This window comes from Mercenaria mercenaria, chromosome 14 (assembly GCF_021730395.1).
Source record: "Mercenaria mercenaria strain notata chromosome 14, MADL_Memer_1, whole genome shotgun sequence".
Lineage (NCBI taxonomy): Eukaryota > Metazoa > Mollusca > Bivalvia > Venerida > Veneridae > Mercenaria > Mercenaria mercenaria.
Genome location: NC_069374.1, coordinates 5,058,992 through 5,086,390, shown reverse-complemented (window position 1 = coordinate 5,086,390; position 27,399 = coordinate 5,058,992). Strand labels below are relative to the sequence as shown.

Below are 27,399 nucleotides of genomic sequence, written 5' to 3'. Positions count from 1 at the left end.
AGATTATTTACTTCCTGAATTTTACTAAGCTGGTAGGGTTTTCCAATAGTTTCAGTCAGGTTATTCCCCTAAATCTTTATTTAAAGCGTCTGACACATGCTATAACTGAGCGGAAGTATTAAGAATAACATTATCTTATTTAGTTAAATAACCATCTCATTATAGATTTCTCTGAAAAATAGACGGATCAAGTTGTGTCTGTGTGTGTGATGTTATTGTTAATTTTGTGATCAATGACAATGGTTGTATTTTTTGTGTTTTAGAAGTTCTAAAGAAGGTATTTCTGGAGTTTTTGAAATATTTTTTCATTTTATTTTACAAGTTTGTGCGAACCACTAATCACTTTTCAGTAGGAAGTGTCTAGGGGTATGGTACGGAATCCTGTTGGGGCCATTTATAATGTCACCGTCGCATTTTGTAGGGTTGACACACAACAATGCGAAGTGACATAGCGACATTACGAAGTGACATCCGACAATCGCAAACGGCGGCTACAATCCCAAACGACAATGTCGCGATATCTACTTTAAAATGTCGCCTTTCAAAAGCACGATATATTGCAATGTCACTTCGCGTTGTCGAGGGTCATATCACATTGTTGCTATGTCACTTCGTCATGTCGCAATGTCACTTCGCGTTGTCGTGTGCCGACCCTGCAAACGCGATGGCGACATTATCAAACGACATGTGATGATCACAAACAACGCTCGACAACGCGAAGCGACATTTTCCAAATGTCGTATCGTATGTTGCAGGTTTGGGTGAGGGTTGACGTTCGACAATTCCAAACAATACACGACACGTGACACTCAACAATACGAAGCGACATTTTCATAATGTCGTATCGCATTGTCGTGCGACGACTGGTGTTCACTTGAATAAATACTGGCTAATCTTGGTTGCATTTTTTTTAACAATTCATCAATTTCATTTTATTATTAAAAGCGTTAAAAGTAAGGTATCAAAGTGAAATTTCTTTTAATAAGTGGTATTGCCTAATCAAATACTAAAAACAATGTTCTTCCCCGACAGGCATTTCGTCGGGAACATTTGCTGAACTTTGCCATTTTTGGCTTAAAATATTAGCAGTGAAATAAGGAAAAAGTGCTTATAAAATATTTATTTTTGGTAAATATCAGAAAATGATCAAACTTGATGTATGCAGTAGGGTGCTGGCCAAGACTAAGCTGACCCGACCCGGAGAGCCTTGAGAATTGCTCCAATGGTGTCATTGGACTCGGTGAAGGTAGTGCTTGGGTTTTCAGGACTGTCTTGACTGCTCTGACAAGTTCATATTTTGAGAATATAACTGGAATTTGACATATGACCTTGACCCCTAGCCGACCGGGTTCGAACCTGACGTGGCTTTTTTCTCTAAATACCGACTTGCCCTTTGCAACAAGGTATCATTTATTAAAATTGGACATCAGGTTTTGAAGATATGGCTCCTCAGACAAGGACCACCCCTCTATTTAATATATGTATAAGAGTATGCATATTTTCACGAAAACTTATATAGGGAAAGTCTTTGAAAATCTTCTTGTCCAAACCACAAAGACTATGGCTTTGATATTTTGTAATGTAGCATCATTTAGTGGTTCTCTACCAAGTTTATTCAAATTATCCCTCTAGGGTCAAATATGGCCCCGCACCAGGGGTCATATGGTTCATATAGACTTATATAGGGAAAAACTTAGAATCTTCATGTCCATAATGTACATCATTCATTTGGACCACATGTATACTTTTGAGTGGCAAGATAAACCTTGACATGAGTTGACCTTGATGTTGACCTAGTGACCTACTTTCACATTTCTGTAGCTACAGCCTTCAAATTTGGACCACATGCATATGTTTGTGTACCGAAAAAAGCTTTGACCTTGTTATTGACCTAGTGACCTACTTTCACATTTTTGAAGGTACAGGCTTCAAATTTGGACCACATGCATAGTTTTTGTTTCAAAATAAAATTTAACCTTGATTTTGACCTAGTGACCTACTTTCACATCTCTCAAGCTACAGCCTTCAGATTAGAGCCACAAACATAGTTTTGTGTACTGAAATGAACTTTGATCTTGAGATTGACCTAGTGACCTACTTTCACATTTCTGAAGCTACAGGCTTCAAATTTGGACCGCATGCATATTTTGTGTTCTGAATTGAAATTTGACATTGATTTTTACCTATTACCTACTTGCACATTTCTCAGGCTACAGCCTTTAAATTTGAAGCACATGCATAGTTCTGTCTACAGAAATGAACTTTGACCTTGAAATTGATCTAGTGACCTGCTTTCACATTTCTCAAGCCACAGCTTTTCAAATTTGGACCACATACTTATTGTTTTGTACCGAAATTAAATTTGACCTTGATTTTGACCGTGAGCTAGTCTTGAAATTTGGAACAGTCAAAAATGGCTCAGTGGATGGCACCAAGATCACTCTGTAATCTCTTTTTAGGTTAATAGGTTAAAGGTCAAGGTCAGATTAAACCAGAATGGTAAAACTTTTGTTTACAGTGAGCATATAATTTCTGTTCCTTGTGCAATTACTGAATGCATCAAGGGGGGCATTTCGTGTTCGACGAGCTCTTGTCTTCCTAAATTTTCTAACAAGATGTAATCAGCATGAATAATCAATCAATAAGAATAAAATACACAGAATGGCAACAGGAGATAATCTCACATAAGCTCGTGTCAGCACCTTATGATCTTATTGAAGCGTTTGCTGACTTGATCATTCTTGATCAAATCAACAGACGCTTATTAAAGTATTACACTGGCGATATGGCCGGCACGTAATAGACCAAATCGTGTCCAATTTTCAAATGACAGCTGTTGATTTATCAGACTCCCAATCATAAATTCACTCCTTCCGTATGTAGGAAATACTAGTTACATTAAAAAAACACTCTTATCATTATAAACAAACAATCCGAAAGAAAGTTTCTCACAACACAAATTTTTATCTTTCTGCTGTCTGTTTCATTTACCGGTAAGACGAGATCTCATTCAGTTCCCAGGTGATGTCGACGAGATTTGCTCAATATGCCTATCAATTTGCTAATCTTTTTATTTTTATAGCTCTTTGAATCAGTTAACCGACTGGAGTAAAATGAACTGTTTGTGAAATCTTCCTCTAAATCTCAGGTGACCGAACATGTGGAAAACATAAATACGTTTATTATTATTCAAAATAATAGTTTGTCACAACGTAATATGACATTATTTTGTCTAATCTTAATTCTGTTTTTGCCACTTTGATTCCTTCTCAATTATTTAGCATTCCTCGGTTATTTACTTTTCAAAAGAAAATGTAAACAATTAGATGAGCTTGTATCTGTGAACCATTTCGATCCAAGTTTTAGGTGAATACTTATTAAATATTCTTGTTCTTCCATTTTCAACAAAATCAAAATGTAACTAAATAAACCTAAGTCACTTCAGGATCCCATCTATGAATCTTTTGTTTCCCACAAAAATGTTGAAAAAGAGTAAGCAAGATCTGTTACATAACAGTCTAATCTGACCCAATTACATCCCTGTTAAAAAAAAGAAGACTGAAACTCTCTAGCTGATATGTAACACATGCACCATTTCACAAATGTAATGGTATAGAATCGAAGGCCGTAGAAGCATGCTGGAAAAGAAAACCAATAAAAGCAGAGACGTGAAGCGACAAATCACTGTTTTGGATTTATTTTTACTTAAATAATAAAGGTATAAAGCATATATTGAAATAAAAAGGTAACAGACAATGTATGTATAATTCTATTCATTTTGTATTCAGATGATGGAGCAAGTTCACAGAAAACTGTTACAACGCAACAGAACAACACTTATAGATAACATATCAAATCCTATAGATGTCGTTGAAAAGTTGTTTGAGAAAAATCTGTTCACAGAGGCGATGAAACAAGAAGTAGAGGTTTGTCAGTTATATTTTACAAAGTTTATGCAAAATTTACCAAAAAAGAGGTAGAGTTAACCTTGGTTTTTACACTGACCATCAAAGCTGAATATATTCTGCCTATAAAATTGTTTAGTTTATGTTACATTGTCATCAAAGTTCTCTAATACCCCAGTCACACATACGGCGTGGATAGCTACGTCTAGCCACGGATAGAAACGTAGTAGACCGTATCGATCCGTACCTGAGCTGTACCTTAAAGTAGTAACTGTATCAATTTGTACCAGTCCGTACAACCCAGGTACGGATCGATACGGATTACTATGTTTCTATCTGTAACTAAACGTAGCTATCCATATGTGTGACTGTGGTATTAATCAAAAGATGAGTATTTACAAGATGGGTAGTTAAGGACTTTAAGATTATGAAATAAGATGGCTATCAGGTACTGAAGTCAACTTTTTTTATTTAGTTTATTGTCTTAATTATCACCGAGTCATTGTTTTTATATTAGGCCGAGAGGACAAAAAATGGCCAGATAAGGAAGATACTAGATACAGTTCCTAAAAGAGGCCCCACTGCATTTAATATATTTTATGTGAGTTTGCTTGAGACAGCCAATGATACTGCTGCTGATATACTTAAACCAGAGTTACAGGGCACTCATCCACATCATGGCGGGGCTGGGGAGAGAGGATATGCCATACCACAACCAGGAGTTGAATTGCCACAAGGTTTGTATAGATGCATTTGTGCTTACATATATTTCATTGCCTTTTTTATGCCCCTGGCATCTACTGATGCGGGATATAGTGACTGTCATGTCCATACGTCTACCAAATGGGACCGTTTCGTCTAGCATCAATACCCTAACTAGAATGACTTGATACTAATGCAGATGTAACCTGTGATCATTCCTCATCTTCAGACATCACCTGACCTCAGTTTGACATTGACTTTGAACTTGACCTCGTTTTGGACTTAGGTCGCTTTGTATCGACAAGGATGCTACCAGGGGGCATCAAGCGTTTATCGAACACAGCTCCTTGTTTTCTTGATTTTTGCTGCCCATAAAAAGTAGTTTTATGCTGTACCTGCTAAGTTACAAAACTACTTATCTCCATATTGTAAGTAAATTCTAGATCAATGTATATATATAAATTGAAAAAAACATTTTGAGACATATTAATTAATATGTTAAACATTTACTTCTAAATTGTCAACAAGGCATCAATCTGCATCATGGTCATATTTGCTGTGGATAATGTCATTAAGGAGAGCCTTTGGAAGCAAAGAATGCAACAAAGGAAAATGAAAACAGCGCTTCAAACCAGAATTTCAGATATATTTAAATAAATTTTAACACCAGTCCTTGTTCCCTTTCATTTTATGTTCACTATAAAAAGATTCTTTTCATAATATTGTTCTTAGAATTTTATAGAAAGTGTTAGTTGGTTTTCATTGATAGGAAACGAAAGGATATATAGTCAACATTTGGTTACATTTTTGAGTGCTAAAAGGTAAATCTCTTGGTTTAATTTCCTTGGCTTAATTGAAATTTTTCATGTGGTTGATAACTAATTTAAATACAGTTAGACAATGCTGGTCTGGGCACAGTCAAGCACTTCATGATATACACAATGTTTTGTTTGTATTTTCTATGTTTGGATAACTCAGAACCCTGAATAACTTGAAAATTTTGCCCGTTCCTTTCGGAATTCAAACAATTGATGTACTACTGTAGTGCCACCAGTCTACCATTTAAATACAAGGCCTATTAACATTAAGAAATATTAGCAGAAGCATGTTTTAATTATTATAAATCTCTGTTATATATCTCCTCTAGAATAACGTACTGGTGCTTTGCCCTTGTGGAACTATTCTGTAAGATATACAACCTGTTTGTTGTGTATAAAATCCTCGACATTACTTCTGCCACCCTGTATCTTACTATAAAATCATTATCATTCATGAGGGATTAGTTTTTGTGGGAAATAATTCCACAGAAGAAAAATAAATTTCTTGTAAATGTTATTTCTTAAAGCTTGAAAACCAAAAATTCTTGTCCTGATGTAATTGCTATTTTGACCAAAACAACAAAATTCTCTGCCATCAAAACTAAATGATTTCACAGTATATCTTGTATTATAGACTGGCCAAATGTAGCAGCAATGACCATGGAGATAAAAGTTCTACCATGCAATGTGAGATCTGACTTGGTGAGACATAACTGGATTAGTCCTAACGTAAGTGCAAATATTAAAGCTTATTATTCAAATATACAATATTTTTAGCTTGACTGTATGAAGTAAATACAGCACTTAACTTTTGTCATCTTCTGCATCCAGTTTACCAGTTAAGATTTGATGCACTTCCACGTTAGCTGTGTTATTGCTTGATAGATTTGCATCAAACTTGAAATAGTTATTCCTCATCATCACCTCATAACATGGGCACCAACTTGAAATAGTTATTCCTCATCATCTCCCCATAACTCTGGCACTAACTTGAAATAGTTATACAAATACAAATATATGGCATTTATGTAGCGCAAAAATTATAAAATATTCTATTGCGCTTAACAATTACATAACTCACATTTAAAATTCCTCATCATCATCCCATAACACTGGCACTAACTTGAAGTAGTTGTTCCTCATCACCACCCCATAACTTTGGCACTACCTTGAAATAGTTATTTCTCATCATCATCCCATAACTTTGGCACTAACTTGAAATAATTATTCCTCCTCATCATCACATAACTTTGGCACTAACCTGAAATAGTTATTCCTCATCATCACTCCATAACACAGGCACTAACTTGAAATAGTTATTCCTCATCATCACCCATAACTTTGGCACTAACTTGAAATAGTTATTCCTCATCATCACTCCATAACTCTGGCACTAACTTGAAATAGTTATTCCTCATCATCACCCATAACACTGGCACTAGCTTGAAATAGGTGTTCCTCATCATCACCCCATAACTCTGGCACTAATTGAAATAGTTATTCCTCATCATCACCCCATAACACTGGCACTAACTTGAAATAGTTTCATAACTCTTGCACTAACTTGAAATAGTTTTTCCTCATCATCACCCCATAACACTGGCACTAACTTGAAATAGTTTCATAACTCTTGCACTAACATGAAATAGTTATTCCTCATCATCACCCCATAACTCTGGCACTAACTTGAAATAGTTTTTCCTCATCATCACCCCATAACACTGGCACTAATTTGAAATAGTTTTTCCTCATCATCACCCCATAACACTGGCACTAACTTGAAATAGTTATTCCTCATCATCATCATCCCATAACGTTGGCACTAACTTGAAATAGTTATTCATCATCATCTCAATACTTTGGCACTAACTTGAAATAGTTATTCCTCATCGTCACCCCATAACTTTGGCACTGACCTGAAATAGTTATTCTTCATCATCACTCCATAACACAGGCACTAACTTGAAATAGTTATTCCTCATCATCACCCATAACTTTGGCACTAACTTGAAATAGTTATTCCTCATCATCACTCCATAACTCTGGCACTAACTTGAAATAGTTATTCCTCATCATCACCCCATAACACTGGCACTAGCTTGAAATAGTTTCATAACTCGTGCACTAACTTGAAATAGTTACTCATCATCATCACCCCATAACACTGGCACTAACTTGAAATAGTTATTCCTCATCGTCACTCCATAACTCTGGCACTACCTTGAAAAAGTTATTCCTCATCATCACCCCATAACTCTGGCACTAACTTGAAATAGTTTTTCCTCATCATCACCCCATAACACTGGCACTAACTTGAAATAGTTATTCCTCATCATCATCATCCCATAACTTTGGCACTAACTTGAAATAGTTATTCCTCATCGTCACCCCATAACTTTGGCACTATCTTGAAATAGTTATTCCTCATCATCACCCCATAACACTGGCACTAACTTGAAATAGTTATTCCCCATCATCACTCCTTAACTCTGGCACTACCTTGAAATAGTTATTCCTCATCATCACCCCATAACTCTGGCACTAACTTGAAATAGTTTCATAACTCTAGAAATAGTTATTCCTCATCATCTCCCCATAACTCTCGCACAGAAATCACTCCAGTGATAGCTCTAGTGTGCTCAGATATGCCTTATTTCACAGCATCATAATAATAAAGTGTGCTCTCTCCTTATATCTTTTGTTAAGTCTTAAGATCCAGTCATTCATTTTATCCTGATATTTGATTAAGGTAGTTCTGCACGTTTTGATCAAACTTTTTTTCTATAATGTAGAATTTGATTAAACTCTGATGTTTCAAAACTTCAGGATATTCTTAGAAAAATCAGCAAATAAAAAAGACAGGGTCGTGTGCTTAATTTTTTGTTAGACTGATTTTAAAAATTTGGACCTTATGCAATTTTTCATTATGGGAGTCTATTGGAAAATCATAACTTTCATAACATCTTCGGGAATAGCATTTTTTCTACATTTTGATGAAACTTCTCACAGTTGTATATAGACATATGGCCTATAATGTGGTGAAATAAAATATATAGGTCCTTGTGCTAATTTTTGAGATTAAAGTGAATCGGACATTTCACGCTTAATTTAAGACGTTATTTTGAATTGTTTAACACGCCATAAGTCTTAATACTGTATAACGTTGTTTTATTTTTTACATGCTGCAAATTTTAGCTCACCTGAGCGCAAAGTGCTCAAGGTGAGCTTTTGTGATCGCCCTGTGTCCGTCGTCCGGTGTCAGCGTCATCAACAATTTGACTGTTAACACTCTAGAGGTCACAATTTTGGCCCAATCTTAACGAAATTTGGTCAGAATGTTACCCTCAATAATATCTTGGTCGAGTTCGATATTGGGTCATCTGGGATCAAAAACTAGATCACCAGGTCAAATAAAAGGAACAGTTTGTTTACACTCTTGAGGTCACAATTTTGGCCCAATCGTCATCTGGGGTCAAAAACTAGGTCGCGAGGTCAAATCAAAGGAAAAGCTTGTTAACACTCTAGAGGTCACATATTTGGCCCAATCTTAATGAAACTTAGTCAGAATGTTACCCTCGGTAAAATCTTGGATGATTTCGATATTGGGTCATCTGGGATGAAAAACTAGGTCACCAGGTCAAATCAAAGGAAAAGCTTGTTAACACTCTAGAGGTCACAATTTGGGCCCAATCTTAATAAAACTTGGTCAGAATGTTACCCTTAATAAAGTCTTGGACGAGTTTGATATTGGGTCATCTTGGTCAAAAACTAGGTCACCAGGTCAAATCAAAGGAAAAGCTTGTTAACACTGTAGAAATACTGTAAAGGCCACATTTATGACTGTGTCTTCATGAAACTTGGTCAGAATGTTAATCTTGGTAATTTCAAGGTCCAGTTTGAATATGGGTCATGTAGGCTCAAAAACTAGGTCACCAGGTCAAATCAAAGGAAAAGCTAGTTTACACTGTAGAGGCCACATTTATGACCATATCTTAATGAAACTTGGTCAGACTGTTAAGCTTGATGATCTATAGGTCAAGTTCAAATCTGGGTCAGGTGGGGACAAAAACCAGGTCACTAGGTCAGTTCAAAGGAAAAGCTTGTTAACACTCTAGAGGCAACATTTATGACTGTATCTTCATGAAACATGGTCAGGATGTTAATCTTGATGATCTTTAGGTTAAGTTTGAATCTGGGTCATTTGGGGTCAAAAACTAGGTCACAGGGTCAAATCAAAGGAAAAGCTATTTAACACTTTAGAGGCCACATTTATGACCATATCTTAATGAAACTTGGTCAAAATGTAATCTTGATGATCTTTAGGTCAATAGGTCAGGTGAGCAATCTTCATGGCCCTCTTGGTACAATTTTTTATGACCAAATCAGATTCTTAAAAATTGGACTCGTATAAATTTGCCGCATAAACTGTGGTAATTAGATAGATATTTAAAAGTAGAATACATATACCAGTTGATATGTAATAATTTATTTACCTGAAACATGTGTCACTGTTTGCCCAGTGGTTTGGGGAATGTATTATGTCCCAGCCTTCTACTAATTACTGTCTAATGGATTTTTATTTTTATTCTATCTTTTTACTATAGAAATATAGTAATAGTGCCATTATAAAAAATACTCACAAGTTGCCATTGATTCATAAAACGATTTTCATTTCCGTATGCCGAAACCAGGTTTATTATACGTTTTTAGGATAAATGACGTTACACCATCACTTCGGGTTTATCAAACGTGCAGAACTACCTTAAACTGAAAAGTGAAATGCTGTGGAAACCTTGGAAAATACATTTAGATTTGACTTTAATGTTTTGAAAAAGATGTGACCCTGACTTAAAATATACAACTTGTTCAGTACAGTAATTTATCAATTTAAAGCTCCTTGTTGAAATAAGATTCAAATTGATGTACAGCCTCACTACAGAAAATATACACATTTTGTTTCAGGTTTATTCCATGAAAAAGCGTTGCCGGGGGCGATGTTTAATCCTGTCAAATCAAACATTTTATGGACCATTGGAGAAGGACAGCAAAGGTGTGGCACGATGTATACTTCCTTCTAGACATGGTACTGTCAAAGACAGAGATGATCTCAAAGTATTGTTTAAACAGTTACATTTTGATGTGATCACTCGCAATGAGCTAACAGTTCAGGTACTTGTTTTTAGTTTGACTATATGAAGTATGGAGAGCTTTCCTACTTGACCCAGTGTTGGTGTCGGTGTCCTTCCACCTTTGCACATTGGTTAAAGTTTTGATGCACTTTCTCTATATCTCTGTAATTACTGGATGGATAAGTTTCAGACTTAAGAAAGATATTCCTTATCGTCACCCACATTATATGGCACAAGGGTCATAACTCTCACATAAATATTTTATGAATTATCCCCCATTTTTACATAGAATTTCAGGTTAAAATTTAGATGCACTTTCACTCTATCTCAGTTATTACTAAATTGATATGATTCAAACTTAAAATAGTTGCTTCACAACAGCACCCACATCATATGATACAAGGTCCATAACTCAGGCAACAAGGTTTTATGAATTATGCCCCCTTTTACTTGGATTTTCTGGTTAATTTTGAAGTATTTTCACTATATCCCTGTAATTACAGATAGGATTTGTTTCAAACTTAAGGTAGTTGTTCCGCATTATCAAGCACATCATACGACACAAGGGCCATAAGTCTTGCATCAATATTTCATGAATTATCTGCCTTTTTTCTTAAGATTTCAGGTAAAAATTTTGTTGCACTTCCCCTCTGTCTCAGTTATTATGTCTTTGCCTTCTCCATCTGCCTGTCAGTCAGTCCGTCGTTCCCCATTAAGCTTGTCCGGCTTTCACAGGTCAAACTGCTGGCTGGATTTTACAGGAGTGATCAGTACCAAACCTAGTTGTGCATATCGCCCACACGTTATGCTTCGCTCACAAATGGCCACCAGAACTAAAATAAATAAAAGCTTTGACGAAGCTTCACAGGAGTGATCAATACCAGCCCTAGTTGTGCATATCGCTGGCATATTCCGCTTCGCTGCACAAAATGGCCACCAGAGCTAAAAAGAAAAAAATCTTGTCAGGCTTTCACAGGTCAAACTGCTGCACAGATTTTGACTAAACTTCACAGGAGTGATCAGTACTGAGCCAAGCTGTGCATATCGCCGACACGTTCTGCTTTGCTGCCCAAATTGGCCACCAGGGCTTAAGGTATACATAGTGGGGAAACATATGTTTTTCTAATATAAACACCTTCTAGTTTATAAATGCATTTGATTCAAACTTAAAATAGTTGTTCCACATCATCACACACATCATATGACACAAGGGATATAACTCTTGCACCAATATGTCATGAATTAATTGATATTGGCAAGTAAAGTTGGAATCACTTGCCTCTCACTAAAGTGGGCTCAAAGCCCCGCTTCAGGTGTAGAATTCTTCACATAAGGAAACCATCCAGCTGGTTAGTCATAGAAGGTCTGTGGTTCTACCCAGGTGATGGCCCGTGCATATGAAACAATGCCCTGGAAGGTCCTCCTCCACTGTCACAAAGTTGCCATATGACCTAAATCATGTCGTTGTAATGCTAAACCCAACAATATTACAAAAACATAAATAATATTTACCATGCAAGTTACCTATGCTTGTATTAATTAGTGCTGGTAGATGCAGCAGATGAAGGTTGAGGAGATGGAATGTCATAGTATGCCCTAAACCTGTGATATAATATGTCCTAAACCTGTGACATAAATTAATATGTCCTAAATCTGTAATATAATATGTCCTAAGCCTGTAATATAATATGTCCTAAGCCTGTGATATAATATGTCCTAAATCTGTGATATAATATGTCCTAAACCTTTGACATAATATGTCCTAAATCTGTTATATAATATGTCCTAAACCTGTAATATAACATGTCCTAAATCTGTGATATAATATGTCCTAAACCTTTGACATAATATGTCCTAAATCTGTGATATAATATGTCCTAAGCCTGTGATATAATATGTCCTAAATCTGTGATATAATATGTCCTAAACCTTTGACATAATATGTCCTAAATCTGTAATATAATATGTCCTAAGCCTGTGATATAATATGTCCTAAACCTTTGACATAATATGTCCTAAATCTGTAATATGTCCTAAGCCTGTAATATAATATGTCCTAAGCCTGTGATATAATATGTCCTAAATCTGTCATATAATATGTCCTAAACCTTTGACATAATATGTCCTAAATCTGTGATATAATATGTCCTAAACCTGTAATATAATATGTCCTAAATCTGTGATATAATATGTCCTAAACCTATGATATATGTCCTAAACCTGTGATATAATATGTCCTAAACCTGTGACATAATATGTCCTAAATCTGTGATATAATATGTCCTAAACCTGTAATATAATATGTCCTAAATCTGTGATGTAATATGTCCTAAATATGTGATATACATGTAATACCGGTATGTCCTAAATCTATGATATAATATGTCTTAAACCTGTAATCATTTGACATATAACACAAACACAGTTTGATTTCCTTTGATAGACATAGTTACACCATGTAAAGAGAGTTCTAACAAGAAAGTAAACTGTAGCTGCAATGCATTTAGAGAATGCCAGTGAAGTGTTAATGTTCATACAAAATTACTGTTTTGTAATTTTTCGAAAACTTTAGATAAACTCCGAAATAGGCAATTTTCATGGATTTTATTGTTGCATTAATTGACACATGGCAAATTAATTTACCGTTTATTTTTAGCCTTGAAATTTGAAATTGATCAGTTCATGTCCTAAGTAAACAGTGATATAGGTCGAGATTTTATGTCAAAGGAATGAAATAGTTTTACAGTGTACTATAGACTGTGTTTAACTTTTTTGCAGGATTTTCATAGTGAATTACTGCGGGAGGCAGCTCATTCTGATCATAACCAGGCCGAGTGTTTTGTTTGTGTCATATGTAGCCATGGCACTAAGACAGGGATCTATGGTGTAGATGGTGGAGTTATCCCCCTTGAAAATGTCACAAAATATTTTGATGGTGAACATTGTAAAGGTTTACAGTCAAAGCCAAAATTATTCTTCATTCAGGCTTGTCAAGGAGGTATGTAGATGGTGTGCTAGTTTAAATAGACTTTTCCCCCCATTTCAGTATCCTGTGCCCCTGGACCCTGCTTGGGATGTAGCTTTATTTCACTTGAGGAAGCTATCTGTTTGCCTTACATAACGTTCATGGTTCTACTGGGACACATGCTTATTTATAATTTGAGCTGCACCATGAGAAAATCAACATAGTGGCTTTGCGACCAGCATGGATCCATAATGTTCTCTAACAGTTTCTCTAATTGCAATAGGTTTTTAAAGCAACAGTATGGATCCTGACCAGTCTGGTTGGATGCGCAGGCTGGTCTGGATCCATGTTGGTTTTCTCATTGCACGGTTCATTTTATAATATTTGTTAATTGAGCCTATGGTGTAAATTTCAAAATGATCTGCCCTGAAACTACATGTTAGATTTTAATTAGAGTTATTTTAAAAATTTGACTGCTGCCCTGGTTGCCAAGCCAGGATGGAGTTATTTTAGCAAAAGTATAAATTGTTTTACATGAATTGCCTTAGGAATGATATGAATGTTAGAAATATTGCATTATATTGGCCAAGATTTGCTTTGAACTGAATTTCGTTTGAAATTCATCTTTGTTGAATTATATTTACCTCCCTTTGCCTATCTTGCTTGTGCAACCAACCAATATAAATGAGAAATAAATGATTGTCAAAGCTACATATGGTTCTAAAATTTGCATTTCAGTTTTAATTGTGAATGAATTAATGGGGTTTTATGGCGAATCGACACATTATGGTCGTAACTGTTCAAATATGCCAATACAATACTTATATATTAAAGGATGACAGGATGTAATTACAAAATTTTATAAAGAATATTTTTTCTAGAGAGAAACTCTAAGTTCCTTAGATAGATCTTTAGCAGTATATACAAAAAGTGAAAAATGACATAAAGTGTTGCCTGAATATTACTGGCCATGTTTAAAACTATAAACATTTTTAGCAGTTCCTCATGTATCTTACATTGATATGTTTGTGCATATTTCATTTCATTGTATTTTCTTAGTTGTAAACAAATCACAATTTTGCCTGCTTTGGCTTGATTCATTGTACCACATGTTAATAAATGGTGCTTGCACCAGCTTGCTGGCACATAAATATTTTTACTATGCCTCCCTATCTATAAGAGATGTGATGCTGGTTTGTCTGATGACAGACTATTTTCTTTCTGATCAAAAACTGGATAACACTTTGAGCAGGGGCTTTAAAACTTGGAATTAAATCCCCTCACCTCTTCATACACTCCTAAAATTTTAAGGATGGTCTAAGGCGTGTTCTTAGAGTGGCATGGTATAGATGTCATCTTTTGAGTCCACACTTGAAATCAGAAGTATTTTAAGTCGTAACTTCCAGTTGACATGAATATTCTTTTTTCTAGAAACTGCAGACAGACCAGGTTCAAATGTTGTAGATGGTGGTCAGGATTTATCAAACCTGTTAGAAAAGGTTCATATAGCTGATCAAACAGATGCTGCAAAAGAAACTTCTGAACAGCTTGATCCAAACTCAGTGCCTACAAAAACTGACATGTTGGTTGCATGTGCTACACATCCAGGTACCAGGGTAGTTTAATAGATAAAGCTACTTCTTAAATATCTTCTAGGGTACTACATTTTACAGTTCTGGATGGACTATTCGAAGAATAGAGGAACTATCCTACCCGCCCCGGCGTCGTGGTGAGCGTTAGCGTCACACAAATGTTAAAGTTTGCGTACCACCCAAAATATTTTCAAAGTCCATTGAGATATTGCTTTCATATTTTGCGTACTTGTTACCATCATGATCCAAGTCTGTAAAAAGGAGGAGGCAACTCTATCAAGCATTTTGACTGAATTATGGCCCCTTTTCGACTTAGAATAATTATGCTTATTGTAATGTTAAAGTTTGCGTACCACCCCAAATATTTTCAAAGTCCATTCAGATATTGCTTTCATATTCTGCATACTTGTTTACCATCATGACCCCAGTCTGTTAAAGGAGGAGGCAATTCTTTCAAGCATTTAGACTGAATTAAGTGTTTTCGACTTAGAATATGCTTATTGTAATGTTAAAGTTTTACTCATAGCTTATATTATACTATCAAGCACTGAGAATAGTCGAGCCCGCTGTCAACTGACAGCTCTTGTACATGGTTGTATTTGGAATAATTAACATGCTTCAATATATCAGTTCAGTTGACTGAAGTGATGTTCTTTCATTTGTTTAAAAAAGGGATATGGTCAAAACTATTTAGTGAATAATGTAATAAGCAGTCTTAAAAGTTGCTATGTTGGATTGTCATTAGATATACTGTAAAAACAGCATCATTTGTTGGGAATTTGTTTTGTGGTTTTCATAGTTTCGACAATCTACAAAATAATGTCTAAGTGAACAGGTAAACATCCTATTCTATCCACTTCCTCTTTAGTATTTGACATTCACAAATTCATGTTCTCTTTTTGATGAAACCTTAACATTTTATTCCACTGAAATTCTATGGATTCATAAAAATTTTCTATATTTCAGGATATGTGTCTTTACGGAACACTAAGTATGGGTCTTGGTTTATACAGGCTGTGATATACGTGTTTCAGAAATATGCGTGTAAAGAAGACATATTTGGTTTACTCATTTTGGTAGGTAATTGCAGTGTATAGTCTATTATTACAAATCTGTGAAAACTGACCTAATACAGTGATGAAAATTCTAGCTATGCCAATATCAGGGCTATCAGTCAAGGCCTATCATTTCCTATATTTTGAATAATTAGCTCCACTGTTTGGAGAATGGGGGTGCTATTCTACTGGCCCCGGGCGTTGGTGTGTCATATCTTTGTTAAAACCTGAGTTATTAGATTGGGGTAGATGTCGGTCGGGCGGGCGGTGGTGGTGGCGGCGTCAAACTGGTGTTTCCGGTCAATAACTTTTGTTTCGGTAAAGATATTTGAATAAAACTTGGTATGTATGTAGCTTATATCAAGACAAAAACTGGGATTGATTTTGGGGTTTCTGGGGTCAAGGTCAAGGTCACTGTTACTTAAAATAGAAAAAGGGTTTCCAGTCAATAACTTTTGTTTCAGTAAAGATATTTGAATAAAACTTGGTATGTATGTAGCTTATATCAAGACAAAGGCTGGGATTGATTTTGGGGTTTCTGGGGTCAAGGTCAAGGTCACTGTTACTTAAAATAGAAAAAGGGTTTCCGGTCAATAACTTAACTTAGGAATGAGCTATCATGATGAAACTTGGTGTATAGAAAACTTATATAAAAATGTAGCTTGGGATTGATTTTGGGGTTTCTGGGATCAAGGTCAAGGTCATTGTTACTAAAAATAGGGTTAGGGTTAGGTTAGGGTTAGGGTTAGCATATCTTCTACATGCATGGAGGAATTTTGATGAAAGTTGGCACAATTGTTCACCATCATGAGACGGAGTGTCATGCGCAAGAACCAGGTCCCTAGGTCTAAGGTCAAGGTCACACTTAGAGGTCAAAGGATACAAGAACGAAAACTTTGTCCGGAGCATATCTTCTTCATGCATGGAGGGATTTTGATGTAACTTGGCACAATTATACACCATCATGAGACGAAGTGTCTTGCGCAGTTCCCTTCTTTAGAATTACTTCCCTTTGTTGTTACTATAAATAGCTTATATTGTAACTTTTTCATTACTAGACGTAGGGAAAAATCGAGACCACTTTTCTGTAGTACAACATGCATGTTACATCCAATTTTGAGGTGTATTTTGACCAATCTCTACCTGGTAAGGATTTCTGTGTGGACTTAAAAAAAATTTTGTATTTTTTTTTTTTTTTTTTAAGATTAACTTCCCTTAGTTGTTACTATAAATAACTTATATTGTAACTTTTTTTATAATTGACCGTAGGGAAAAACCAAGACCACTTTTCTGTGGTACAACATAGTTGTTACTTTCTAATTTTAGGTGTATTTTAAGGTATCTCTACCTGGTAAGGAGTTTTTTTGTGGACTTAGAAAAACAAAAGAATTACAATGATTACTAAACAGCCACAAAATTAAAATTACATCTTCAAATACAGGTGCTAGAGTAAAGAAATTTGCTGTGACGGGCGTATATTGTGACATTCTGCCACTCTTGTTTATTCTTATGAAAAGTGTTGAAAACCTGGTTTCGTGGCATTGCCGCGTTTCTTGTTCTGTCATATCTTTGTTATTATTGCTTATATCTTACTGTAAGTTCACATAAACATTGTCTAGCATACAAACACAGTATGTGCAGAGGCTTGGCCCATTATACCCTAGATCAAGATCACCAAGGTATTATACTTGGGTTAGTTTTTGCCCACCATCATCAGATGATGGGCTATTCAAATCACTCTGCGTCCGTGGTCCGTCGTTCTTCGGTCCTTCCATTAACAATTTCTCGTTATCGCATCTCCTCAGAAACTACAGGGTGGATTTCGACCAAACTTTGTCAGAATGATGTATTGGTACCCTAGTTGTGTCCCTATGAAAATCAGACTGGGTCAACAATATTTGAGTGAGTTATGGCCCTTTGTTAATTTTTATAATTTACATAGATTTATATAGGGAAAAACTTTGAAAATCTTTTTGTCCAAAACCATAGGGCCTAGGGCTTTGATATTTGGTATGTAGCATCATCTAGTGGTCCTCTACCAAGATTGTTCAAATTATTTCCATGGGGTCAAATATGGCCCCGCCCCAGGGGTCACATTGTTTATATATACTTATATAGGGAAAAACTTTGAAAAACCTCTTGTCCAAAACCACAGGGCCTAGGGCTTTGATATTTTGTATGTGACATCATCTAGTGGTCCTCTACTAAGATTGTAGATATTTGTTATGCACCTCGGGTTAAATATGGCCCTGCCCTGGGGATCACATGGTTTACATAGACTTATATAGGGAAAAACTTTGAAAATCTTCTTGTCCAAACCACAAAGCCTATGGCTTTGATATTTGTAATGTAGCATCATCTAGTGGTTCTCTACCAAGTTTCTTCAAATTATCCTCCTATATTCAAATATGGCCCCACCCCAGGGGTCACATGGTTCATAAAGACTAATACAGGAAAAAACTTGAAATCTTCTTGTCCATAACCTACAACATTCAAATTTGAACCACATGTATAGTTTTGAGTGGCAAGATGAACCTTGACGTGAGTTGACCTTGATCTTGACCTAGTGACCTACTTTCACATTTCTGTAGCTACAGCCTTCAAATTTGGACCACGTGCATAGGTTTGTGTACTGTAACAAACTTTGACCTTGACATTGACCTAGTGACCTACTTTCACATTTTTGTAAGTACATGCTTCAAATTTGGAACACATGCATAGTTTTGTGTTCTGAAATGAAATTTGACATTTATTTTGACCTAGTGACCTACTTTCACATTTCTTAAGCTACAGCCTTCAAATTTTCACCACATGCATAGTTTTGTGTATCAAAATGAACTTTGACCATGAGATTGACCCTATGACCTACTTTCACGTTTTTGAAGGTACATTTTCAGATTTGGACCACATGCATAGTTTTGTGTTCCAAAATGAAATTTGACATTGATTTTGACCTAGTGACCTACTTTCACATTTCTGAAGCTACAGGCTTCAAATTTGGACCACATGCATAGTTTTGTGTTCTGAATTGAAATTTGACATTAATTTTTACATAGTATCTACTTTCACATTTCTCAAGCTACAGCCTTCAAATTTGAAGCACATGCATAGTTTTGTGTCCGAAATGAAATTTGACATTGATTTTGACCTAGTGACATACTTTCACATTTCTCAAGCTACAGCCTTCAAATTTTCACCATATGCATAGTTTTGTGTACCAAAATGAACTTTGACCTTGAGATTGACCCTATGACCTACTTTCACATTTTTGAAGGTACATGCTTCAACTTTGGACCACAGTTTCCTGTTCTGAACTGAAATTTGACATTGATTTTGACCTAGTGACCTACTTTCACATTTCTGAAGCTAAAGGCTTCAAATTTGGACCACATGCATAGTTTTTTGTTCTGATTTGAAATTTGACATTAATTTTTAGCTCACCTGAGCACAAAGTGCTCAAAGGTGAGCTTTAGTGATCACCCTGTGTCCGGCGTCCGTCGTCGTCCGTCGTCCGTCCGTCCGTCCGTCGTCAACAATTTGACTGTTAACACTCTAGAGGTCACATTTTTGGCCCAATCTTAATGAAACTTGGTCAGAATGTTACCCTCCATAAAATCTTGGACGAGTTCGATATTGGGTCATCTGGGTTCAAAAACTAGGTCACCAGGTCAAATCAAAGGAAAAGCTTGTTAACACTCTAGAGGTCACAATTTTGACCCAATCTTAATGAAACTTGGCCAGAATGTTACCCTCCATAAAGTCTTGGACGAGTTCGATATTCGGTCATCTGGGGTCAAAAACTAGGTCACCAGGTCAAATCAAAGGAAAAGCTTGTTAACACTCTAGAGGTCACATTTTTGGCCCATTCTTAATGAAACTTGGTCAGAATGTTACCCTCCATAAAATCTTGGATGAGTTCGATATTGGGTCATCTGGGGTCAAAAACTAGGTCACCAGGTCAAATCAAAGGAAAAGCTTGTTAACACTGTAGAGGCCGCATTTATGACTATATCTTCATGAAACTTGGTCAGAATGTTAATATTGATGATCTTAAGGTCCAGTTTGAATCTGGGTCATGTAGGATTAAAAACTAGGTCACCTGGTCAAATCAAAGGAAAAGCTAGTTAACACTGTAGAGGCCACATTTATGACCATATCTTAAAGAAACTTGGTCAGAATGTTTATCTTGATGCTCTTTAGGTCAAATTTAAACCTGGGTCAGCTTCGGTCAAAAACTAGGTCACTAGGTTAAATCAAAGGAAAAGCTTGTTAACACTGTAGAGGCCACATTTATGACTATATCTTCATGAAACTTAGTCAGAATATTAAACTTGATGATCTTTAGGTCAGGTTTGAATCTGGGTCATGTTGGGTCAAGAATTAGGTCATGGGGGCAAATCAAAGGAAAAGCTTGTTAACACTCTAGAGGCCACATTTATGACTGTAACTTCATGAAACTTAGAATGTTAAACTTGATGATCTTTAGGTCAAGTTCAAATCTGGGTCATGTTGGGTCAAAAACTAGGTCACGGGGTCAAATCAAAAGAAAAGCTAGTTAACACTGTAGAGGCCACATTTATGAACATATCTTGATGAAACTTGGTCAGAATGTTAATCTTGATGATCTTTAGGTCAATAGGTCAGGTGAGCGATACAGGGCCTTCATGGCCCTCTTGTTACCTAGTACCTACTTTCACATTTCTCAAGGTACAGCCTTCAAATTTGAAGTACATGCATAGTTTTGTGTACTGAAAATTACATTTCTCAAGCTACAGCTTTCATATTTAGACCACATGCATGGACCACATGCACAGTGTTGTGTACCAAAATGAACTTTGACCTTGAGATTGACCCTATGACCTACTTTCACGTTTTTGAAGGTACATCTTCAAATTTGGACCACATGCATAGTTTTGTGTTCCAAAATGAAATTTGACATTGATTTTGACCTAGTGACCTACTTTCACATTTCTGAAGCTACAGGCTTCAAATTTGGACCACATGCATAGTTTTGTGTTCTGAATTGAAGTTTGACATTAATTTTTACGTAGTATCTACTTTCACATTTCTCAAGCTACAGCCTTCAAATTTGAAGCACATGCATAGTTTTGTGTCCGAAATGAAATTTGACATTGATTTTGACCTAGTGACCTACTTTCACATTTCTCAAGCTACAGCCTTCAAATTTTCACCACATGCATAGTTTTGTGTACCAAAATGAAATTTGACCTTGAGATTGACCCTATGACCTACTTTCACATTTCTGAAGGTACATGCTTCAACTTTGGACCGCATGCATAGTTCCCTGTTCTGAAATGAAATTTGACATTTATTTTGACCTAGTGACCTACTTTCACATTTCTGAAGCTATAGGCTTCAAATTTGGAACACATGCATAGTTTTTTGTTCTGAATTGAAATTTGACATTAATTTTTACCTAGTACCTACTTTCACATTTCTCAAGGTTACAGCCTTCAAATTTGAAGTACATGCATAGTTTTGTGTACTGAAAATTACATTTCTCAAGCTACAGCTTTCAAATTTAGACCACATGCATGGACCACATGCACAGTGTTGTGTACCAAAATGAAATGACCTTGATTTTGACCTTGAGCTAGTCTTCAAATTTGGAACATTCAAAAAATGCTGATTGGTGGGCACCAAGATCACTCTGTGGTCTCTTGTTAAGGTTAAAGTTTTTTGGCAACCTTTGTCTTTCTGTCATATCTTTGTTACTATTGCTTATATCTTACTGTAAGTTCACATAAACATTGTCCGGCATACAAACAAAATATGTGCTGGGGCTTGGTCCATTATACCCAAAGTCAAGATCACCAAGTTGTTATACTAGGAATTATTTTGATGTTAAATTTTTTCTTAAGCTTTGTTTATAGACGTATCATTGGTACTTTTAAAGATAATGACTTGAAATTAAAAATATTTCTTTATAATCACCATCTGCAAGTGTGGTTGGTGATTATAAAGAAATATACACAATGCTAATTGTATTTTTGACAGAATTATGCCCCTTTCATACTTATATTTTTTGACAAACTTTGTTTTCTGGACATAACTTTGGTACTGTATAAGATAATGACTTGAAACTCAAAATATATCTTTACCATCATCATGTACATGTGTGTATTTTCTTTTTAAAGTAGAGGTCTCTTACTGAGACATAAATTCGTTTTACTGTCAAATCGCAGAATAGTGGAGTGCGTTTTCTTACAAACAGCTCTTGTTTTCTTATGTTATTTATATGAAATGTTGTAAAATAGGAAAAAGAAGAAATTATGGCAGTTTTTCTTGCTTATTTAGTCCATTTCCAGTGTTTCAACAAAGCGGACTTTGGATTACCCCAGCTGTCTGTTTGCCAGTTGGAAATTGTAATCCTGGGATAACTATACAACTTTCTTTTTTCATGAAAATTGGGACATGGATAAATGGCAATATATAGAGTGTGTATGTCTTTCATTAGTTTCTTTGATAATTATGATTACTTTGGCAACAAACACTCCAAAAATATGACAAAAATGTGGGATGCTGCGGTAACTTGCAAAGTACAAGACATTTTTCCATGAAACTTGGTTTATTGATAGATGGCAAATACAGAGAATATGCATGGCCTTTTTTGTTTCTTTGCTATGGCAACAAATCTTCCGAAACTACGATAGAAAAGTTGGATCCTCTGAACAATTAAAACTACAGGAGATTTTGTAAATAGATAGAAGTCAGTTGTATTTCCTGTTTGTTTGTCTGTCTGCCTGTCAGTCACAAATGGTAGTTTCTTCCATAACTTTCTAAAGTACCAGTCTCAGAGATTGTGTCATAAAACATGGAATATAGATAGAAGGCAATTATGTAGAATATGCACATGATTTTATTTTGTCTGTTTGTTTGTCCATCTGTCTATCCCACTGTCCAGCTGTCAGTCACAAAAAATGGATCTTGCTTTAACTTTTAAAAGTACAAGATGTATCTGCGTAAAACCTTGTTTATAGATGGTGGATTATTTTATGACTCTTTAAGGTAGCAATGAAATGCATTGCATGGAAAACCAAGCATAAAATAAATTACAACTGACTACTGTTAGTACTGCCTCGAATTACGTAATTATTTACACCTTATAAATTAAATAATATTATGCATGTAAAATGCCAATGCAATAATACAAATTAATGTTATTAACGGTTGCTTTGAAAATACCTTATCTGAATCTGCTGTCAAGATAGAGCCGGCATGAACTGTGTTTTTGTCTTTAACTGGAGAATGCTTTTGCCAAATGCCATCAAACTTCATACTGTGATTGCTGTGGTTGGTTAATGATCTCTGTCAAAGACATGACACTGAAAATTACACAACCAGTCATCTCAATAGGCCATCATGTGTGATATACAAACGGCTCCTTTTTATTCTGAAGACTGTTTGACAGCCTCTGTAGGATTTTCAACTTTGAAGAAAGGAAATTACACAAACTTATCATTGGGATTGTTGGTTTTGTCTGTACCACAATAATTTTTCAGCTGTGTTTACTTAATGTACCAGTATATCTTTTAATACTGGTACACATTTATTGGTAAAAAGTACTCTTTTTATATTTTGTTAATTTCTTTAATGTCTGGACATTGGAAAAAATGTTACACCATTTATGTATATACAAATCTGACAATACTATGTTCATTTTAATATGTTGTAGAAATTTATTATGCTGTTGAGATTTAAATGATTTTCTTGTTTTGTAGGTAAATAGCCTAGTTGCTCGTGGTCGTACTGCCTTAGATGAGAAAGGTCCACGTGATGTGATGCAGGCATCCTTATTTACTGCCTCCTTGACAAAGAAGTTCCTGTTTTTTCCTGGAGTAGTAGCAGACTCAGAAACTTGATATTTTACACAGTGATTTGATAAAATGACAGTTGTGACAGTTACAATTCATGGTCTAATTTATGAACCTTCTTTTCTAACCAAAGATACCGGTATATGAATCAAGATGAATATAAGAACTAACAATCAATGAGCTATACGTGTTATGTTGATCTGTTAATAGTTCAGTGAAGTTATGAGAATGAAATACAGTCAACCTTGCTTGAGATATTATGTCTATTAAGACCACTTTCCAGTTCCTTTTTGTATCAAAACAAATTATATTGTTTTAACAAACCATTAAAAAATGTGTAAAGAGACTTCTCTTTGGTGATCTGTTAATGCAAACTGGGGGGTTCGTTTTGAGGAGGCTGCGCTTTTGGTGCGTGGCATTCCCTGTTTGATATTTCTCTTTGTTTTTACTGTATTTAGAGTGGGCTCTTGACCCATTTTAATGTTTACATATTAATTTGCAGTTACCAGTATCTGGTGATTAATAGATTGTCAAGATTCTTGTAGAAAAATCAAGCAGCAGTTAAAGAGGAAGAGACAGGTAGAAGATGAAGAGAGAGGAAGAATTTATGATGTCACAGGCTCTCTGTTCCAGGATTTTCTCAGGAATTAGGTAGAAGGACAAATCATGAAACTATGTATTACAAAACAAAATAAAGTTGTACAAGTTAGGCCTAAGCATAAACATCTGATATAGTTTAAAAGCAGTGAATGCTGTACAACGTAATTTCAGTGTTGTTTTTCTGTGGTCAGATGAAGTTGTTCCATAAACTAATAATGATAATTTTGCACTGTTTAGTACAGGTTAATCTTGATCATATTTTGGCAGTATTTGTACCTATGTTTTAATACATGTGTATAGAAATGGTCATTTTTTCTTATGTCTCTATCTGATTGAGGCTCATTATGTGAGAGTCGTGGCTGTATTATAGTTCGACTGCGTCTTTTGAGCCGTGACGGAATGATACACTTTTTCAATTGGGTTATATCAATATTTGCGGTCCATACCTGGCTGACAAATCTCTCTAGAGTAAGTTAATATGTGTGTTTTGTTAATCATGAACTCAATTATATCGCTGGCGCAATAGATAGAACGTAATGGTTATAAACTGTGAGATACGAGATAGATAGAATGTAATGATTATAAACCGTAAGGTGCGAGTTCAATCCCAGGTTACGACCATATTTTATTCCTACTACACATTTTTTTTTTTCAATTTTATTTTAGTCAAACATTTTTGAAGACTCTTTAAAAAAAACACACACACATTACATATTTCAGTAATAATGTTTGACTGTTTATATATTTTTGGTATATTTTGCTACTTTTATTTCAGTTTAATTCATGTCATGTAATTTCGACTTCACTTGCTGTGTTTGTTGAAAACCCTTCAGCCGTATCAGTCTCTCAGTCAGATGACGAATTGGAATCAGGGTTAAGCTCAATGATCACTGGTGCTGGAAGATCATTAACTTATCGATTCAATGAACTGCACAGTTTTCTCGAGCAATGACTATTGAACCAAACGATTAAAAATGAAAAACTTATCAAGGCTCGAACCTCGAAAAGCAAGATTGTTAAGCCAATGCCATATCCTTTGGACCATGCATTCATTTATATTTAATTCCATAACTTTATTACTATGTATTACATATACGTTCCTACCCTTTCTGGGGAAATCAACTGTCCTGCATAAATTAGTCACGACTCAAAACACATGGTCGACCTATAGTAGGGTTTTTGGCTGTATAAGTAAATATAATTGCAATCTGACTAAAGTACATCTCCTATTACGCTACGCATAGGATCTGAGAACGACCTATTCATAGCCTCGTTCTGGCGACCCTTTCGCTAGCCAATCAGAACTTAACTTACAATATCTCGCAAATCTACCTGTAGCCTTGACTTTTGATATTTACAATTCTTATGTCACAATGTGTCAAATAGCCGGTTAGCTCAGTCGGTAGGCCACTTCCTTTGTAAGTGAGGGGTCCCGGGTTCGAAACCTGGAATGACTGCACATTTTTCTTACTCTTTGACATTCGAACAAGTCGTCTGATTGGTTAAAATAAAAATAGCAATACTGGAAATCCAAAATATACAGAAGACGACTGTGAATGGGTCGTTCTCAGATCTTCGTTTAGAAGATCAAGTACTTTAGTCAGATTGATATAATTGTGTCTGTGTAAGTAGGGGGCATGGCTGTGTGTGACTGAATTATTGGGTGTATGGCTGTTTTAGTAGGGAGCAAGATCAGTTGCTGGCTTACTTTTATTTATTTGACTATTATTGCATAAAATTTGAATGAAGAAGTCAAATTGAAAATTAATCTTTCAGTTACTTTGCTATGCAGTGTGGTGTTAAAATAATGCTTTGAAACAAAAATGGACAAGACAAGGGAGTGGCAATTGTATACACATCATTAAACAAGAGTTACATTTAAGATCTTTATTAAATTTTGCAGCTTTATTTTTAAAATTCTTAATGTATCTTTAAAAGACAGAGGATGGAATTTTAGAGATTTTATCTTTTTTGGGGTACTTCCTGTATTTTTCATATTTTGAATAATTTTTTTTCTATATTTTTATTTAATACAAAAGATTATTGAAGCTGGAGAATGCCAGATTAGGTCAACTTTTCATGCTTGCTTCATACACAGTTTTATCTGATCATTTTATAACTTTTTTTAGAAACTAAAATTGGCTGCGATAAGCATAGAAATACCAATATTTTTGCTAAAATCCTTGTATATTAGAAGAAAAAAGATCAAGTATTTCCTGCTTCATCTGTATATTGTGACTGGCTTGAAGTCTTATTTTGTTGGGACCGTTGGTTGAAGATGAGGCCTTATTTCACAAGTCGGCTGGTAAATCATGGCTCAGTAAATTGACCATGAGCTCCTATTGTTCATACTGTACAAACAGTGGATTGCAGAGTAGAAATACATTATTCTAACATGGCTCGATTTGATTTCCAGTTAAACAAAGAAGGAAATGAAGCTCTGTATATTCTGCGATAAACAACGGTTGACGCGCAGACCGGTAAGAGAGCATTATGACGTCAATTATGATGTCAAAATGCCGCATGACGTCCGATACATTACTCTTCGGGTAAATGAAGTCCAGCATAATATTTATTAAAATATGTCAATGAGCATGTCAGAATGAAAACAATCAAGGCCTTCTTGTGATTTATCGTCTAATTTACAACGTTTCATCGTTCAGATGCTTCAGTATTTAACCACTCGGGCTAACGCCCTCGTGGTTCAATTCCTACACATCTGAACTCTGAACAGTGGTAAATTAGACGATAAACCACTCGAAGGCCTTGATTATTTGTTAATGATAATAAAAGTTCAT

At 35.5% G+C, this 27,399-nt stretch overlaps 1 protein-coding gene across 2 annotated transcripts; it reads left to right on the top strand.

Moving 5' to 3' along the window:
• Positions 1–10: 10 nt before the first annotated feature.
• On the top strand, positions 11–25,583 carry LOC123526212 (caspase-3-like). 2 transcript variants are annotated; one of them, XM_045305264.2, is made up of 9 exons: positions 11–32; positions 3,789–3,926; positions 4,423–4,642; positions 6,060–6,154; positions 10,388–10,594; positions 13,333–13,552; positions 14,951–15,127; positions 16,078–16,187; positions 23,909–25,583. In XM_045305264.2, the coding sequence occupies exons 2-9, from the start codon at positions 3,789–3,791 to the stop codon at positions 24,047–24,049; spliced, it is 1,308 nt and encodes a 435-aa protein (XP_045161199.2). In that variant the 5' UTR covers positions 11–32; the 3' UTR covers positions 24,050–25,583. The 2 variants fall into 2 exon arrangements, with proteins under 2 accessions (XP_045161199.2, XP_045161198.2); XM_045305263.2 differs by lacking the exon at positions 11–32 and adding an exon at positions 72–277.
• The last annotated feature ends 1,816 nt before the right edge of the window (positions 25,584–27,399 follow it).